The 18,839-nt window shown below is 43.3% G+C and overlaps 2 protein-coding genes across 2 annotated transcripts in view; both read right to left on the bottom strand.

Moving 5' to 3' along the window:
- Positions 1-3,860, bottom strand: part of LOC112071425 (ras-related protein Rab-31) — a 20,375-nt gene extending 16,515 nt beyond the window's left edge. The window contains exons 1-3 of the mRNA XM_070439385.1: positions 3,658-3,860; positions 928-1,007; positions 7-88 (exon numbers count right to left, since the gene is read on the bottom strand). Coding sequence (XP_070295486.1) covers positions 7-88; positions 928-1,007; positions 3,658-3,693 — 198 coding nt within the window. The 5' untranslated portion in view covers positions 3,694-3,860. The remainder of the gene's footprint in view (positions 1-6; positions 89-927; positions 1,008-3,657) is intronic.
- Positions 3,861-13,279: 9,419 nt separating this feature from the next.
- On the bottom strand, positions 13,280-18,048 carry LOC112071428 (ankyrin repeat domain-containing protein 12-like). Its single transcript, XM_024138885.2, has 4 exons — positions 17,955-18,048; positions 17,509-17,685; positions 14,525-14,623; positions 13,280-14,124 (listed from the first exon to the last, which is right to left on the bottom strand). Exons 1-4 carry the CDS (start codon positions 18,012-18,014, stop codon positions 13,939-13,941), a joined length of 522 nt encoding a protein of 173 aa, XP_023994653.2. The 5' UTR covers positions 18,015-18,048; the 3' UTR covers positions 13,280-13,938.
- Positions 18,049-18,839: the final 791 nt, after the last annotated feature.

Below are 18,839 nucleotides of genomic sequence, written 5' to 3'. Positions count from 1 at the left end.
ACCCACCCTTTCCTGTCCCGCTGTGTCCCAGATGAGGAACTTGTGTAGTTCATGTCCACACGGCACCGTCTTGGTTAAAAACGATGCCCTGCAAGTAACACAGAACATTAGGCCTAGCAGCTGGTCTCACCATGATACAACTGTGAATGATAGAAGGAAATAGAATAACTCAATGTTTCCTGTGAGGGATGTTGTATGTTTTAGATCAGAGATGGGTAACTTTGATAGGGGGGGTGGGGGCCACATAAAAAATAGAACATACCATTCACTGTGGCCCACGCACCGCCAGTTATCCATCCCTGTTTTAGATTCACTGTGGCCCGCGCACCACCAGTTATCCATCCCTGTTTTAGATTCAACTGTGGCCGCCCACGACCAGTTTATCATCCCTGTTTTAGATCCACTGTGGCCCGCGGACCCAGTTATCCATCCCTGTTTTAGATCCACTGTGGCCCGTGCACCAACCAGTTATCCATCCCCTGTTTAGATCCACTGTGGCCCGCGGACCGCCAGTTATCCATCCCTGTTTTAGATTCACTGTGGCCCACGCACCGCCAGTTATCCATCCCTGTTTTAGATTCACTTGTGGGCCCGCGCACCGCCAGTTATCCATCCCTGTTTTAGATTCACTGTGGCCCGCGCACCGCCAGTTATCCATCCCTGTTTTAGATTCACTCACTAGTTACTACCAGATCTATTATGACATACACAATCAAATGAGAAAGCAGCAAAATCATCCCAACACATATTTTTTGCTAATCTCATTTTCCTCTTTGGGAAGACAGAGAACTTGGGTTTGAGACTAATTTTCCATTTTGATGCAATTAAATGGAGATTCCTGAAAAGGTGTCCACAACAGGACAGGCTGAAAGCTGATTACACACTTGTTGCTGCGTAGAAGAAGGTATTAATGCTCTGACAACTTACCCTATTGTTGGACTGATGTTGTGGTCGAAATGGTCTTGTACAAAACGACATACAATACTAGACTTGCCCACTCCAGTATCCTGCAAAAATAATGAAGTTGGTGAAATGTAACGTAGGGGTTGCTCTGTCTGTCTACAAAAGACAAAAGATTTGATCAGAAAAATGCTTGAGAAGATACAGTATGTTATTGCCAAAAGCATCCTTGTAGCCTGTGTTGCTTGTTTTGCAAACCAAGGACACAATGTTTTGTTGGTGTCGTCATGTAGACCATTGTGAAGCAGGCCAGAATAACTAAGCACTTCCTGGTCACGGATTTTTGGAATCCTTCAGAATAAGAGTCTGTCTGGTATACTTTGTCAACGACTAATTAGGGCAAAAATGGGAAATGTGGGAAATGTACACAATTATCTATATATTTTATACTAGTTATCATACAAAGAATAATTAAAAGATATTATGTGATATATTTATTATATTTTCAAGCCTAAATGGTCAACAATGTATTTTTTGTGTACTCATATAATTTATTGAATTGTACATATTTTTGTTGTTCCAGTCTGAATATTCACTGGCCTAAACACAAAACCCCATAATGACATCACAATACCCCATAATGACCTCACAATTCCCCATAATGTCGAAGTGGAATTATGTTTTTAGAAAGTTTTACAAATTAATAAAAAATGAAAAAATGAAATGTCTTGAGTCAATAAGTATTCAACCTCTTTGTTTTGACAAGCCTAAATAAGTTCAGAAGTAAAAATGTGCTTAACAAGTCACATAATAAGTTGAATGGACTCACTCTGTGTGCAATAATAGTGTTTAACAAGATTTTTTAATGACTACCTCATCTCTGTACCCCACACATACAATTATCTGTAAGGTCCCTCAGTCGAGCAGTGAATTTCACACAGATTCAACCACAAAGACCAAGGAGGGTTTCCAATGCCTTGCAAGGAAGAGCACCTATTGGTAGATGTGTAAAAATACAAATACATTTTAAAAAGCAGACATTGAATATCCCTTTTGAGCATGGTGAAGTTATTAATTACACTTTTGATTGTGGATCAATACACCCAGTCACTACAAAGATACAGGCGTCCTTCCTAACTCAGTAGCCGGAGAGGAAGGAAACCACTCAGAGATTTCACCATGATACCAATGATGACTTTAAAACAGCTACAGAGTTTAATTAATGGCTGTGATAGGAGAACAATGAGGATGGATCAACAACACTGTAGTTACTCCATAATGCTAATCTAATTGACAAGTGTTAAGAAAAATGTTTTGATCCTTTATTTCAGCTCATGAAACATGGGACCAACACTTTACATGTTGCGTTTATATTTTTGTTCGGTGTACATCATCAGGAATAAGGTTTTGAAGTGTTTGTTCTATACCTAGGAGATATAAGACGGCTCAGGAAATATTGTCGTTTTTTTAGACAGATATTTTTGTTGGCATGAAATGACCTCCATACTTCCTTTCATTTGTATGGGTTACCTTCGGACAAGTCATCATCGTGTTCGTAAGCGTCTCCCCCTTTTCCACAGTGGGATCATATTAGTTTTCCTAGTTTTAAACCCATTCGGGTTTACAGTCAATAGACTGTAAAACTCTTAAAAGGGCCACAAGAATAGCAATCAGGACCTTGCAAAGTAGAAGTGCTCCTGAGTAAAATGGACCCACCTTTTACAGCGACACAATGTACAGGAAATTGTGTACGGTGCAATATGTATGTCCAATATGAAAAACATACTGCATTCAAGCTGATTGGACACACTTTTCTTCTTTATTTATTTTTTTACAAATCTACTGAACATTGTGCAATATGAATGGGCTAAGTAACAATGGGATTTAAATGTGTTTTCTAAAGTGTATTATTATAATTATAATAAGAATATAATTATTAATATTGTTATTACTATTATTATTAACAGTAGCATTATAAATAATGTTTTGTTATTTGTATTACTGCTGTTGCCATTATAACTATCTAGTAATCATTACCCTTTAATGTTGTTAACAGTATTGTCAATGCTATAATATTTTTTATGCTATTAAGGCTATTAACGATTTTCCTTTCTTAATATTGTTAAACAAAATTCTATGTCTGCAAACATTTCCTGATAAAATGTTACGTATTTCGATCATTTGCATGATTTTTTTTTTTAACCATCTTCATTGCGGGACTATTATTTTTGAAAGAAATCGCCGAGGTCACGGTCTATTTCTTGCTGTCTTCTCAGAGGTGTCATGTAGAATCTAATGGTCCGGCTACTTGTAACAACTCCAGCCGGATGGTGACGTAATGGCTGCTATTTAATAGGCAGAAGGGCCAATGCAACAACAACAAAAATATGCAAGGTAAGGGAAATCACTCAATTGACAAGGACAACAAAACAAACCAAGCAGCAGTATAATAAACAACACCACATAGTTGACAGATTACACACGGGATTGTACAGGTCTATAACTGTCCGGGGAAAGTTTATGATTAGGTTTATGTGGCTTCGCCTCCACATAATTTCCTAAAGAAATGTCTCTCAGTGTACAACGGTTCTTCGATAAGATAATAAGATAGACACGGAACTGTTCTTATGCGATGTCAAATTATACTAGACAGAAAGGATTTCAAACGGCTGCGTTCTCAGTCTAAAAAATATTCAGACGGACCGCAGACAAAGAATTTCCAAAGACAATCGCCAAACAATAACTTATTTCACTTACCCCAAGAAGACACACTTTTAGTTCCCGTATTGCCATTTTAAAAAGCTTATGGTAATATAGGCATACTTCTTCCGTTTCTTTTCAATGTCTTTATCTCTCCATATTTGCTTACAACGGATTTGTTCTTTAGATAAAATACAGAAACCCAGCCCCTAAACAGGACTAATGCTGCGTTCAAAACAACTAGGAATTTGGAACTCGGAAATCTCAAGACTTCCGACTTCAGTGCGTTCAAGACAACTGGGAATTCGGGGGGGGAAAGAAATATCTCCGACTGGGGGAAAAAATCTTTTTGAACTTTCATCCAACTCGGAAACTCTGGGATCTTTTCTACTTGAAGATCATCGACGTCATAATTTGCCCTCTGTTTTACCCGAGTTCCCAGGTGCCTTGAAAGCACCACGATGACCACCGTCCCAAAACATAACGGAAAACAGTTGGAGCAACCCGAAACGCTCACTGTCACGTGACGGCCGTCACCTCGGCTGTTACTTTTATGTTCAAAGAGAGAGAGAGAGAAACTGACTAGAAAAAAGACCCGGATGGGACAGAAAGAAAGTATAGTACAAGATAATAAATCATTTATTAACTTTCAACTCAGTAAAGGTATGAGGAGAGGACAAGCAGTGGAGAATATAATGGCAACATTTCCAACATTTGCGTTATGGTGATGCCAACTTGCTAATTGTGACTCAATGTCAAGCTCTGTATATCACTGACACATTTTTTAAAGAGACCGAAATACATTTTGATTGATTGTTTGAGAAGATACTTTTATATTATTATATAGATATATTTTGTGGGAGGTTTTACTTGTATTTGTTAAGAGACGACCAATAAGGAAACAATATTATTCAGTTTGACACGTTATTTTTCACAGCCATTGGAAGCTACGAAAGCCTTTTTTACAATATGAAAATAATCTTATGTTGAGGATTAAACCAGTTATACAGCAGATACATTTAAATAACGACAGATTCATTAATAAACAATAACATTGCTAAGTCACATTTCAAATCCAAACAGTTTTGCTCATACCAATATGTTTCAATGCTGTAGAATTATTATAATTTTTTTTTAAATTACATTTTACCTTTATTTATACAGGTTTTTTCTCATTGAGATAATATCTATTTTCCAAGAGAGACCTGGTCCAATAGCAGCAGGGGGAACAACGTTTCAGACAAAACAACTTACATACACTAACACAACATTAAACAAAACTATAAACACACATATAGTACATCAAAAACATTGTACATTAAAAACACAAACATCTTGACTAGAATAGAACGCTGTCACACTAGAATATTCTTTCGGGTTAATTCAGATCGTTACTTATAAAAAAAGGAAACAGAAACGCCAAAAACATAATAAGAACTGAAAATACAGTACTTAAAAAAAAAAAATACAATAATGTACACGCACATTCAGCTGTGCGTTTTCTGCTTTCACCAATCACAGATTTGACAACGATAGAGACGGATGGCATGTTTCCATTGTAACAGGTCATAGAGACTATGTATTCCTAAATGATCCATTTTAGAATCTTGACTTGTGCTAGTGTAACCGATGTGAAATGGCTAGCTAGTTAGCGGTGGTGCGCGCCAATAGTGTTTCAATCGGTGACGTCACTCGCTCTGAGACCTTGAAGTAGTTGTTCCCCTTGCTCTGCAAGGGCCGCGGCTTTTGTGGAGCGATGGGTAACGATACTTCGAGGTTGGCTGTTGTCGATGTGTGCAGAGGGTCCCTGGTTTGAGCCTAGGTGGGGGCGAGGAGAGGGAGGGAAGCTATAACTCCTAAGAGAGTCGTGATCATTAGAGCATGCAATGGAAAACGTTTTTTCAATGTAAAGCGAAAATGAGTGTAGTTTAGGTAGTCCATCCCTGTTTAATCCGGAGGCGAAAGAAACACACACCTGTTTAGGTGAGGTGCTGACTAGCAGAGTAGAACACCTGTTTAGGTGAGGTGCTGACTAGCAGAGTAGAATACCTGTTTAGGTGAGGTGCTGGCTAGCAGAGTAGAACACCTGTTTAGGAGAGGTGCTGGCTAGCAGAGTAGAACACCTGTTTAGGAGAGGTGCTGGCTAACAGAGTAAGAACACCTGTTTAGGAAGAGGTTGCTGACTAGCCAGAGTAGAACACCTGTTTAGGAGAGGTGCTGGCTAGCAGAAGTAAGAACACCTGTTTTAGGTGAGGTGCTGGCTAGCAGAGTAGAACACCTGTTTAGGAGAGGTGCTGGCTAAGCAGAGTAGAACACCTGTTTAGGAGAAGGTGCTGGCTAGCAGAGTAGAACACCTGTTTAGGAGAGGTGCTGGCTAGCAGAAGTAGAACACCTGTTTAGGAGAGGTGCTGGCTAGCAGAGTAGAACACCTGTTTAGGAGAGGTGCTGGCTAGCAGAGAAGAACACCTGTTTAGGAGAGGTGCTGGCTAGCAGAGTAGAACACCTGTTTAGGAGAGGTGCTGGCTAGCAGAGTAGAACACCTGTTTAGAGAGGTGCTGGCTAGCAGAGTAGAACACCTGTTTAGGAGAGGTGCTGGCTAGCAGAGTAGAACACCTTTTTAGGAGAGGTGCTGGCTAGCAGAGTAGAACACCTGTTTAGGAGAGGTGCTGGCTAGCAGAGTAGAAACACCTGTTTAGGAGAGGTGCTGGCTAGCAGAGTAGAACACCTGTTTAGGAGAGGTGCTGGCTAGCGGAGTAAAGACACCTGTTTAGGAGAGGTGCTGGCTAGCGAGTAGAAACCCTGTTTAGGAGAGGTGCTGGCTAGCGGAGTAGAACACCTGTTAGGAGAGGTGCTGGCTAGCAGAGTAGAACACCTGTTTAGGAGAGGTGCTGGCTAGCGGAGTAGAACACCTGTTTAGGAGAGGTGCTGGCTAGCAGAGTAGAACACCTGTTTAGGAGAGGTGCTGGCTAGCAGAGTAGAACACCTGTTTAGGAGAGGTGCTGGCTAGCAGAGTAGAACACCTGTTTAGGAGAGGTGCTGGCTAGCAGAGTAGAACACCTGTTTAGGAGAGGTGCTGGCTAGCAGAGTAGAACACCTGTTTAGGAGAGGTGCTGGCTAGCGAAGTAGAACACCTGTTTAGGAGAGGTGCTGGCTAGCAGAGTAGAACACCTGTTTAGGAGAGGTGCTGGCTAGCAGAGTAGAACACCTGTTAGAGAGGTGCTGGCTAGCGGAGTAGAACACCTGTTTAGGAGAGGTGCTGGCTAGCAGAGTAGAACACCTGTTTAGGAGAGGTGCTGCTAGCAGAGTAGAACACCTGTTTAGGAGAGGTGCTGGCTAGCAGAGTAGAACACCTGTTTAGGAGAGGTGCTGGCTAGCAGAGTAGAACACCTGTTTAGGAGAGGTGCTGGCTAGCAGAGTAGAACACCTGTTTAGGAGAGGTGCTGGCTAGCAGAGTAGAACACCTGTTTTAGGAGAGGTGCTGGCTAGCAGAGTAAAACTGTTTAGGAGAGGTGCTGGCTAGCAGAGTAGAACACCTGTTTAGGAGAGGTGCTGGCTAGCGAGTAACACCTGTTTAGGAGAGGTGCTGCTAGCAGAGTAGAACACCTGTTTAGGAGAGGTTGGCTAGCGAGAGTAGAACACCTGTTTAGGAGAGGTGCTGGCTAGCAGAGTAGAACACCTGTTTAGGAGAGGTTGGCTAGCAGAGTAAGAAACCTGTTTAGGAGAGGTGCTGGCTAGCGGAGTAGAACACCTGTTTAGGAAGGTGCTGGCTAGCGAGTAGAACACCTGTTTAGGAGAGGTGCTGGCTAGGGAGTAGAACACCTGTTTAGGAGAGGTGCTGGCTGGCAGAGTAGAACACCTGTTTAGGAGAGGTGCTGGCTAGCGAGTAGAACACCTGTTTAGGAGAGGTGCTGGCTAGCAGAGTAGAACACCTGTTTAGGAGAGGTGCTGGCTAGCAGAGTAGAACACCTGTTTAGGAGAGGTGCTGGCTAGCAGAGTAGAACACCTGTTTAGGAGAGGTGCTGGTTAGCAGAGTAGAACACCTGTTTAGGAGAGGTGCTGGCTAGCAGAGTAGAACACCTGTTTAGGAGAGGTGCTGGCTAGCGAGTAGAACACCTGTTTAGGAGAGGTGCTGGCTAGCAGAGTAGAACACCTGTTTAGGAGAGGTGCTGGCTAGCAGAGTAGAACACCTGTTTAGGAGAGGTGCTGGCTAGGAGTAACACCTGTTTAGGAGAGGTGCTGGCTAGCAGAGTAAACACCTGTTTAGGAGAGGTGCTGCTAGCAGAGTAGAACACCTGTTTAGGGAGGTGCTGGCTAGCAGAGTAGAACACTGTTTAGGAGAGGTGCTGGCTAGCAGAGTAGAACACCTGTTTAGGAGAGGTGCTGGCTAGCAGAGTAGAACACCTGTTTAGGAGAGGTGCTGGCTAGCAGAGTAAGAACACCTGTTTAGGAGAGGTGCTGGCTAGCAGAGTAAACACCTGTTTAGGAGAGGTGCTGGCTAGCAGAGTAGAAACCTGTTTAGGAGAGGTGCTGGCTAGCAGAGTAAACACCTGTTTAGGAGAGGTGCTGGCTAGCAGAGTAGAACACCTGTTTAGGAGAGGGTCTGGCTAGCGGAGTAGAAACACCTGTTTAGGAGAGGTGCTGGCTAGCGAGTAGAACACCTGTTTAGGAGAGGTGCTGGCTAGCAGAGTAGAACACCTGTTAGGAGAGGTGCTGGCTAGCAGAGTAGAACACCTGTTAGGAGAGGTGCTGGCTAGCAGAGTAGAACACCTGTTTAGGAGAGGTGCTGGCTAGCAGAGTAGAACACCTGTTTAGGAGAGGTGCTGGTAGCAGAGTAGAACACCTGTTTAGGAGAGGTGCTGGCTAGCAGAGTAGAACACCTGTTTAGGAGAGGTGCTGGCTAGCAGAGTAGAACACCTGTTTAGGAGAGGTGCTGGCTAGCAGAGTAGAACACCTGTTTAGGAGAGGTGCTGGCTAGCAGAGTAGAACACCTGTTTAGGAGAGGTGCTGGCTAGCGGAGTAGAAACACTGTTTAGGAGAGGTGCTGGCTAGCAGAGTAGAACACCTGTTTAGGAGAGGTGCTGGCTAGCAGAGTAGAACACCTGTTTAGGAGAGGTGCTGGCTAGCAGAGTAGAACACCTGTTTAGGAGAGGTGCTGGCTAGCAGAGTAGAACACCTGTTTAGGAGAGGTGCTGGCTAGCAGAGTAGAACACCTGTTTAGGAGAGGTGCTGGCTAGCGGAGTAGAACACCTGTTTAGGAGAGGTGCTGGCTAGCGGAGTAGAACACCTGGTTTAGGAGAGGTACTGGCTAGCAGAGTAGAACACCTGTTTAGGAGAGGTGCTGGCTAGCGGAGTAGAACACCTGGTTAGGAGAGGTACTGGCTAACAGAGTAGAACACCTGGTTAGGAGAGGTACTGGCTAACAGAGTAGAACACCTGGTTAGGAGAAGGTACTGGCTAACAGAGTAGAACACCTGTTTAGGAGAGGTACTGGCTAACAGAGTAGAACACCTGGTTAGGAGAGGTACTGGCTAACAGAGTAGAACACCTGGTTAGGAGAGGTACTGGCTAACAGAGTAGAACACCTGGTTAGGAGAGGTGCTGGCTAGCGGAGTAGAACACCTGTTTAGGAGAGGTACTGGCTAACAGAGTAGAACACCTGGTTAGGAGAGGTACTGGCTAACAGAGTAGAACACCTGGTTAGGAGAGGTACTGGCTAGCAGAGTAGAACACCTGTTTAGGAGAGGTATGGCTAACAGAGTAGAACACCTGGTTAGGAGAGAGGTACTGGCTAACAGAGTAGAACACCTGTTTAGGAGAGGTGCTGGCTAGCGGAGTAGAACACCTGGTTAGGGAGGTACTGGCTAGCAGAGTAGAACACCTGTTTAGGAGAGGTACTGGCTAACAGAGTAGAAACACCTGGTTAGGAGAGGTACTGGCTAACAGAGTAGAACACCTGGTTAGGAAGAGGTACTGGCTTAAGCAGAGTAGAACACCTGGTTAGGAGAGGTACTGGCTAACAGAGTAGAAACACCTGGTTAGGAGAGGTACTGGCTAGCAGAGTAGAACACCTGTTTAGGAGAGGTGCTGGCTAACAGAGTAGAACACCTGGTTAGGAGAGGTGCTGGCTAGCAGAGTAGAACACCTGTTTAGGAGAGGTACTGGCTAACAGAGTAGAACACCTGGTTAGGAGAGGTACTGGCTAGCAGAGTAGAACACTTGAAAAATAAAAGTATCACACACTAGGAGCTCAGATGTAATAACCTGATAACCAACGTTTGGACAGACAAGCTGTCTTCATCAGGGCATAATGACAAACACTGCAGGTCACTAGTTTATATAGTGTCAAAGGACACACACAGGTGTCTGTATTCAAGGCCGGGTGTGGCTTGATATCATTGGTTAATTTACAGATATAAATAGAACATATATAAAAACATGAATGCATACGACCATAGATACAATTTGGCTACATAAGCCTACACACATTTACAATAGCAAAATCACAGTAATGGCTTCAGATCAAAGTCTACGTTGAGACCGAAGGGAGTAAGGGTCTTTAAATGAAAGATCCAGGCAGCCGCTCGTTTTAACAATAAATTGTCGAGGTCACCCCCTCTCTTAGGGAGGGTGACACGTTCGATGCCTAATGTAACGTAGGGACGAAATCGAGTGGTTTTCTTCCCAGAAAGTGAGCCGCAACTGGGTAAGACGAGTTTTTGCAACTAATGGTGCTACGATGCTCCGAGATACGTACTTTTAATTCGCGCTTTGTTTTACCCACATAAAGGACAAGTTAAAAGATAAATAACTGCCTTGGTGTTGCACGTGATTACACCATTGCCTGGGATCTGTTTCCCTGTTTGAAAGATCTACATTTGTAAGTGTCATTGCACCTATAGTTTCCATCCAGTAGAGGGCGCAAATAGAGGTTGTGTGCAGGGATATCTTAGGGGTGGTAAATCAGAGTTTACCAATTGATCTCTGAGGTTTCTGCTCCGAGAGAATACAACCAAGGGACGGTCCGAAAACACATGACCGATACTATCATCGGATCTTAGGATGTGCCAATGTTTGTGAACGATTCCCCTTTAACTTGTTCAGAGCGCTTTGAATAGCGGGTAGTAAGAACGCAAGAATGCTTCTTTTTGTGAGTCGGACCTTGAAAGAGATCATGTCTCGATTTGTTTTTGGATTTTCTCAATGGCAGTATTATTAATCTGAACATTTTTGTACACCCTCTCCTTAAATTTTCTTTGCGCCCATCCCTGCTACAGTACTACTTCCTTAGCTACAGTACTACTTCCTTAGCTACAGTACTACTTCCTTAGCTACAGTAAACATGTGTTTGTTGTGTAGTAGGCTGTTAGTAGCCCATGTGCCTTACCCTAATAATTTGGTCCCTTTCCTCCCTCAAAACTTAGTCTAGTGTTCTAACTTTGTGATGCACATTTAGCCTATAGCCAGTTTTAGAGAAATGAAATCATTGAATATTGTAAGAGCTTTCAATGTCTGCTTATACGCCCCCTTTATTTACTGTAAGAAATGGCCCATGTTCTGAATTCTGTAACTTTACATTTCAAAAGTGCTGAACAAATAGTTATATTGACAACGTCCGTCCTAGCTCGCTCATTAATGTCTTAATATAAATTACAGATGGCCTCTTATCCGCTTGCTGTCCCCTTATGCCAAAGTGTGTACATCTCAATTGTCAGTAGAAATCCCATTTGTTTAAGCAAGTCAGCCATATCAGCTATATATATATTTTTAAAGGCAGTAAACGAGGCTGACTGAACTGTTTCGCTGCCAGACAAGGCTCCACTGATAGCCAGGTGTAGAGGTAGTAAGGATTCACTCCACGGTGCTGGAAAGAAAGCTCTGCTGTTGGGACAGCTTTATGTTGGCCCTAACAGTTTGGCATGCATCCAAAACACCGGTCTTTATAACGTCGAAATAAACACATCTCAAACCTTCATACCACGCACCCACAAACTTAAATCATACACTCAATCATTAAGCGAAAGCCTCAAATATCACATTCATTTGTATTACTCCACTGTAGTATATGAACTGCAGCAAAGTTGCTTCCCGTTTCAGTCATGTCTTCGGATCACGTTCACGTGTGATCCTTCCTTAATCCATAGGAAACCCCACCCTGTTACCTACTTAAAAAATGGTGAAAGTGATCAATGGCGCTGCCCATACTAGAAACAGTCTTTTGGGCACCGAAGTCCTCGATCTCCAATTGGTTGGACAGGAGGGTAAGGCAGGTGATACGAATCAGTGTGGCGGGGTTGGTTGGCTCTTTAAGAGAACCCGCGAACGGGGGGGGAGATTCTGTACACGTTAGGGGTGAAAGGGCAACTCGGGAAGCCATCAAGTAGCTTTGGTCCCTTTCCTCCCTTAGGCATCCCCCGCTGAGAGACGCTTCCCTGATGTGCTTCCCACACAAGGTAATATACACGTCTTATTTTTCTATTGTAGAGGGGAGGTGTTAGTCAGTAAGCGACAGATCCATTCAGGAGCTTAACGTCTGGTTGAACCCATTTATAAAAACGGCAAACAATTTAACAGCGTTGATTTTGGGACATCATTACTGGGATGTGTGTGTCGCCACCTACTGGAAGGATGCAGTTATGCCACCGACAGACTGCTGAAGAAAAACACTCACTTTACAAAATACTAATTCCTCCCCCTCGCCCTCTGTACACATGAAACCCTAGCCTCACAAACGTCCACAAGCGTTTATTGGAGCGATTGATAATGAATAAATAATACAATTCAGCAGTAGTCGTCAGGCAAATAAGAACACAATAATAACGGTTTACTAATAGACACAAAAAAAAAAGTGGATGAAACCAAAACTACCAAGACGAGATTTTGAATTCACAACCAATAAAATTTATTCAATTATATATTACAAATATGTACATGTCATGTAACAAGTAAATATTAAAATAGACATATTTTTGTAGAACTTTCGTTCAAAAAGGCATTTTACGTTTGAAAAAATAGGTTTCTGTTGTGACATCACATTAGAACTGGAAAAGCACGGTATTTTCTTCTCCTTATAGAAGCCACAACAAACGTATTTTTTAATGACACAACCACCGGACCACACACACACACGCGGGTTAGAGGGGATGTACACGGAGTGTTCCAGTATCCCAAATAGCACCCTATTCCCTATATAGTGCACTACTTTTCACTAGAGCCGGTATATAGGTTCCTGATGAAAAGTGGTGCACTATATAGGGAATAGGTTGCCATTTCAGATGCACCCTTTTGTTGCAAACGAGGGGAGTGAATGATGACGAATGACTTCGGTTAAACCTTCAATAAAATCTGAACGGTACAGCTTCTTCTGGGATCAGGGAATAAAGGTACCAGCCTGCAACGACAACAGCCTGGCACAGCATCCCAAAAATCACAACTCCATTAGAATTAACGTGCGTGGATCCAACTCCATTAGAATTAACACCTGGTTGTGGTGCGTGGATCCAACTGCAGTCCAGAGGGGAAATGGAGACGGAAGAAACAATAGAACCAAAGCGGATCCAACACATGCTTAAAGAGTCAAGCCAATAACATCGACGTTAACAATAATAACAACAACAAGGAACTTGAGACCTACTCGATATAAAAACCAACTTTGGTCCAGACAAAACATAACCTTTTACGATTAAAATATCTATTACTTTATTTTTCCTGTACAAGTTTAAAACCATAATTACATGGGTTATTTACAAATGAAATCTTTACGTAGAAAATAAGTTAAAAAATTATAATTAAGAGCACAAGTCTGTACATTATGTATTGAACAAAACGCACTTGAAAACAAAAGTAGAATTTCATTCTTTTTTTCGTAACCCTGCCTGGTGAGGAAGGTGCAGCGGGATGGTCGTCTCCACAGGGCGGTGCCCTCTACCACGCACCCCCAAGAGCCGTGCCCTCTACCACGCACCCCCAAGAGCCGTGCCCTCTACCACGCACCCCCAAGAGCCGTGCCCTCCAATACACGACCCCCAAGAGCTGTGCCTCTACACGCACCCCAAGGAGCCGTGCCCTTCTACCACGCACCCCCAAGAGCCGTGCCCTCTACCACGCACCCCCAAGAGCCGTGCCCTCTACCACGCACCCCCAAGAGCCGTGCCCTCTACCACACATCCAAGTTCCGTCAACTTCAGTGCTTGACCTTGCTTCTCTCTACTTCATTCCTTCTAACATGTGACCCCCTCCATCACTTCATCCCTGTTAGAGGTAGATGGCCACTAGATGATCCGTCCTCATCAGTCCTCTGCCTGACCCTTACCGTGGGTCGTGTAGCCTAAAGGTCACGGGTCATATGGGCGTGAGGTCAAAGTCGTCGTTGACCTCTACCAGGGGGATGTAGAACTCGGGTATCTCGAAGATGGAGGTGGACTTGTACATGACTGGATCCAGCTCCTGGAGTTTCAGCTGCCAATGGAGACGCTGGACCGCATTAAGAGCTGCTGCCTCGTGCTGCTGCCGCATCAGAAGACACGTCTGGAGAGGGAGAGGGGGGGGGATATTAATAAGATGGAAAAGGAGGGTTACGGAGAGGAGGAGGGTTACGGAGAGGAGGAGGGTTACGGAGAGGAGGAGGGTTACGGAGAGGAGGGTTACGGAGAGAGGGGGAAAGGTATGAGACATGAACTTCACCCTAAAACCCAATTCAGACCATTTTGACATAATTGAGAAGCTTGTTTTGCCAAATGAACATTTCAAAACGAAAAGTACGATCAGAAATAGTGACTTCAAGCTCTCTCCAAACCCCGATATGTCGCCACTTACTGCATCGTACCGAACGGATGAATATAACATACCACCATAGAGGACTTTGGGTATTTACGTTCCAACATTAGTTTTCACTGCTGCAAGTCACGTTTACAGAGACCAAGCTTACCTTGAGTTTATCGAACTTGTCGTCCACGTCTTGCAACCAGGACATAAACTGGCGGGCGTTGAAACGATCCCTCACAGACGTCTTGCCATCTTGGTCACCCTGGAAACACAACATTGATAATACAATGTTAGCCACAACTGGTTGCGTTAGTTACAGCTCTGTTAACCTCTCTTGGGTAGGGGGCAGTATTTTTACATCCGGATGAAAAGCGTACCCAGAGTAAACTGCCTGCTACTCAGGCCCAGATGCTAGGATATGCATATTATTAATATATTTGAATAGAAAACACTCTGAAGTTTCTAAAACTGTTTGAATGATGTCTGTGAGTATAACAGAACTCATATGGCAGGCAAAAACCTGAGAAAAAATCCAACCAGGAAGTGGGAAATCCGAGGTTCGTAGTTTTTCAACTCTTTGCTTATCCAAGATAGTGGAAATGGGGTCATATTGCACTTCCTAAGGCTTCCACTAGATGTCAACAGTCTTTAGAACCTTGTTTGAGGATTCTACTGTGAAGTGGGGGCGAATGAGAGTGGAATGAGTCAGAGGTCTGCCAGAGAGCCACGAGCTGATCAGGCGCGAGAGAGTTAGCTTGCGTTCCATTGCATTTCTGAAGACAAAGGAATTCTCCAGTTGGAACATTATTGAAGATTTATGTTAAAAACATCCTAAAGATTGATTCTATACTTCGTTTGACATGTTTCTACGGACTGTAACGGAACTTTTTGACTTTGTCTGCACCTAGTGACCGCGCGCCATGAATTTTGATTACTGGGCTAAACGCGCTAACAAAAAGGAGGTATTTGGACATAAATGATGGACTTCATAGAACCAAAAAAACATTTGTGGAACTGAGATTCCTGGGAGTGCATTCTGATGAAGATCATCAAAGGTAAGTGAATATTTATAATGCTATTTTTGGCTTCTGCAGCATTAGTTACAGCTGTTAAACCCATTCTGGATCAGAACTGGCAGCATTAGTTACAGCTGTTAAACCCATTCTGGATCAGAAACTGGCAGCTTGAGTTACACTGTTTAAACCCATTCTGGATCAAACGGCGCATTTTACAGCTGTTAAAACCCTTACGGATCAGAACTGCGCACATATTACAGCTGTTACATGATCAAACGGACGCATTTAACAGTCAACGTAACGGCAGCATAGTTTACAGCTGTTAAACCCATTTGGATCAGAACTGGGCAGCATTAGTTACCAGCTGTGAAACCCATTAGGATCAGAACTGCAGCATTTAGTTTACGCTGTTAAACCCATTTAGATCAGAACTGGCAGCATTGTTACAGCTGTTAAACCCATTCTGGATCAGAAACTGGCAGCATTAGTTACAGCTTTAACCCCATTCTGGATCGAAACTGGGCCGCATTAGTTACAGCTGTTAAACCCATTCTGGTCAGAACTGCGAGCATTAGTTACAGCTGTTAAACCCATTCTGGATCAGAACTGGCAGCATTAGTTACAGCTGTTTAAACCATTCGGATCAGAACTGGCAGTAGTTAAAGCGTAAACATTGGATCAGACTGGCAGAGCAGTACAGTGTTAAACCCATATCTGGTCAGAACTGGCAGCATTAGTTACAGCTTGTTAAACCCATTCTGGATCAGAACTGCAGCATTAGTTACAGCTGTTAAACCCATTCTGGATCCGAAACTTGCAGCATTAGTTACAGCTGTTAAACCCATTCTGGATCAGAACTGGCAGCATATGTTACAGCTGTTAAACCATTCTTGGGATCCAATGCAGCATTAGTTACAGCGTTAAACCCATTCGATCAAAGAACTGGCAGCATAGTTACAGTTGTTAAACCCATTCTGGATCAGAACCGCAGCATTAGTTACAGCTGTTAACCCATTCTGGATCAGAACTGGCCAGTAGTTACAGCTGTTAAAACCATTCTGGATCAGACTGGCAGCATTAGTTACAGCTGTTAAACCCATTCTGGATCAGAACTGGCAGCATTAGTTACAGCTGTTAAACCCATTACGATCAGAGACTGGCAGCATTAGTTACAGCTGTTAAACCCATTCTGGATCAGAAACGGCAAGCATTATGTATACAGCTGTAACCCATTCTGGATCGGAACTGGCAGCATTTTACAGCTGTTAAACCCACTTCTGGATCAGACTGGCAGCCTTAGTTACAGCTGTTAAACCCATTTGGATCAGAACTGGCAGCATTGTTTACAGCTGTTAAACCCCTTCTGGATCAGAACTGGCAGCATTAGTTACAGCTGTTAAACCCATTCTGGATCAGAACTGGCAGCAATTGTTACAGCTGTTAACCTTCTTGGATCAGAACTGGCAGCATTGTTACAGCTGTTAAACCCCTTCTGGATCAGAACTGGCCAGCATTATTTACAGCTGTTAAACCCATTCTGGATCAGAACTGCAAGCATTAGTTACAGCTGTTAAACCCATTCTGATCAGAACTGGCAGCATTAGTTACAGCTGTTAAACCCATTCTGGATCAGAACTGGCAGCATTAGTTACAGCTGTTAAACCCATTCTGGATCAGAACTGGCAGGGCATTGTTACAGCTGTTAAACACCATCTGATCGCAACTGGCAGCATTAGTTACGCTGTTAACCCATTCTGGATCAGAACTGCAGCATTAGTTACAGCTGTTAAACCATTCTGGATCAGAACTGGCAGCCTTAGTTACAGCTGTTAAAACCCCATCTTGGCATCAGGATGGCAGCATTAGTTACAGCTGTTAAACCCATTCTGGATCAGAACTGGCAGCATTAGTTACAGCTGTTAAACCCATTCTGGTTTAAAAAAACATTTGTTGTGAAAGCACTGTGTCAACTGTAAATCACTGAGTGTTTGCTTCATGACAAAAATATTAAAATACAACTGCTGTTAACAAAGGGATTTATAAATACATTCTATTAGTTGATTGATGCCAACTTAGGAATTCTACATTATTTAAATTTAAATAAAAATGTGACGTATTGATGCCAACTTACTGATTCTACAGAACGTGACATCATGCCACATGCCTGGGCATCCTGCGGCATGTTGTACACCTCGGCGTCCAATAGCACGGTGCACGCACTAAACGGGAGCGTCTGATTGGCTAGTGTTCTGGCAGCCCGGTAGTGAACTCGTAACACTTCCTGTTCGTTGGAAACGATTAACTTTTCCTGGAAGAGAGAAGAGGGGAGTTGAGTTAGACTAGTCTAAGGAGTGGATGCCTTTGTTTAATAATTAATTATTACTAATTCATAAAGGACTGAAAAGGGTGGAGTTTAGTTTAATAGTTGAGACAGAAGAAAACAGAGAAGATAAAACTAAAGCGTCTCCTACTTGTATTTGTAACAGTATTCGACGTAAATAACAGTTCCTAACTAAGTACGATCAAGCTATAAAAGGAAAAATGAAATAGGACTGAGTTTAAATTTACTCCACATACCCGTTCAATGCTGTGTTGCAACCGTAGCTTCATACGAACAACTTCCTGTTGTTTAAACATCTCCTTCAGTTGGTCCGGAAGAGACGGAGGGGGAGTTATCTGTTAAGAGAGACAAATTAATATAAACATTACTAACAGTTCAACATCATGAAACATTTGAAGATTGTTTAATAGCACCCTTTAAATGCAGGAGTGTCTTGAGTGGAGGACATTAGTGATAAAGAAACATTCAATGGGAAAAGAGAGCAGATACAAGAGAGGACATAGGACATACAAGAGAGGACAGAGGACATACAAGAGAGGACAGAGGACATACAAGAGAGGACAGAGCAGATACAAGAGAGGAGATACGAGAGGACAGGGGAGATACAAGAGAGGACAGAGCAGATACAAGAGAGGACAGAGCAGATACAAGAGAGCAGATACAAGAGATGAGATACAAGAGAGGACAGAGCAGATACAAGAGAGGACAGAGCAGATACGAGGACAGAGCACATACAAGAGAGGACAGAGGAGATACAAGAGAGGAGATACAAGAGAGGAGATACAAGAGAGGACAGGGGAGATACAAGAGAGGACAGGGGAGATGAAAGAGGAAGGGGAGAAATCACAGAGGACAGGGGCAGATACAAGAGAGGACAGGGGAGATACAAGGAGGACAGGGAGATACAAGAGAGGACAGGGGGATACAACGCAGAGGAAGGGGGAGATACAACAGAGGAAGGGGAGATACAACAGAGGACAGGGAGATACAACAGAGGACAGGGGAGATACAAAGAGGACAGGGGAGATACAAGAGGACAGGGGAGATTACAACAGAGGACAGGGGAGATACAACAGGGGAAACAACAAAAAAACAGGGAGTACAAGAGGACGGGGAGATAA

This window comes from Salvelinus sp. IW2-2015, unplaced genomic scaffold (assembly GCF_002910315.2).
Source record: "Salvelinus sp. IW2-2015 unplaced genomic scaffold, ASM291031v2 Un_scaffold1613, whole genome shotgun sequence".
Classification (NCBI taxonomy): Eukaryota; Metazoa; Chordata; class Actinopteri; order Salmoniformes; family Salmonidae; genus Salvelinus; species Salvelinus sp. IW2-2015.
Note: the sequence above shows the minus strand (reverse complement) of the source record. Positions and strands in the feature narration are given on the sequence as shown.

Bases quoted from the DNA above. Each gene is read 5' to 3' on its own strand.
- LOC112071428 (XM_024138885.2), bottom strand. From the start codon at position 18,014: ATGTTTAAACAACAGGAAGTTGTTCGTATGAAGCTACGGTTGCAACAC. The intron at 17,686-17,954 runs GTATGTGGAGTA...TCTCTCTTCCAG, and splicing joins TGCAACACAGCATTGAACGG to GAAAAGTTAATCGTTTCCAA. The intron at 14,125-14,524 runs GTAAGCTTGGTC...CTCCCTCTCCAG, and splicing joins ACAAGTTCGATAAACTCAAG to ACGTGTCTTCTGATGCGGCA.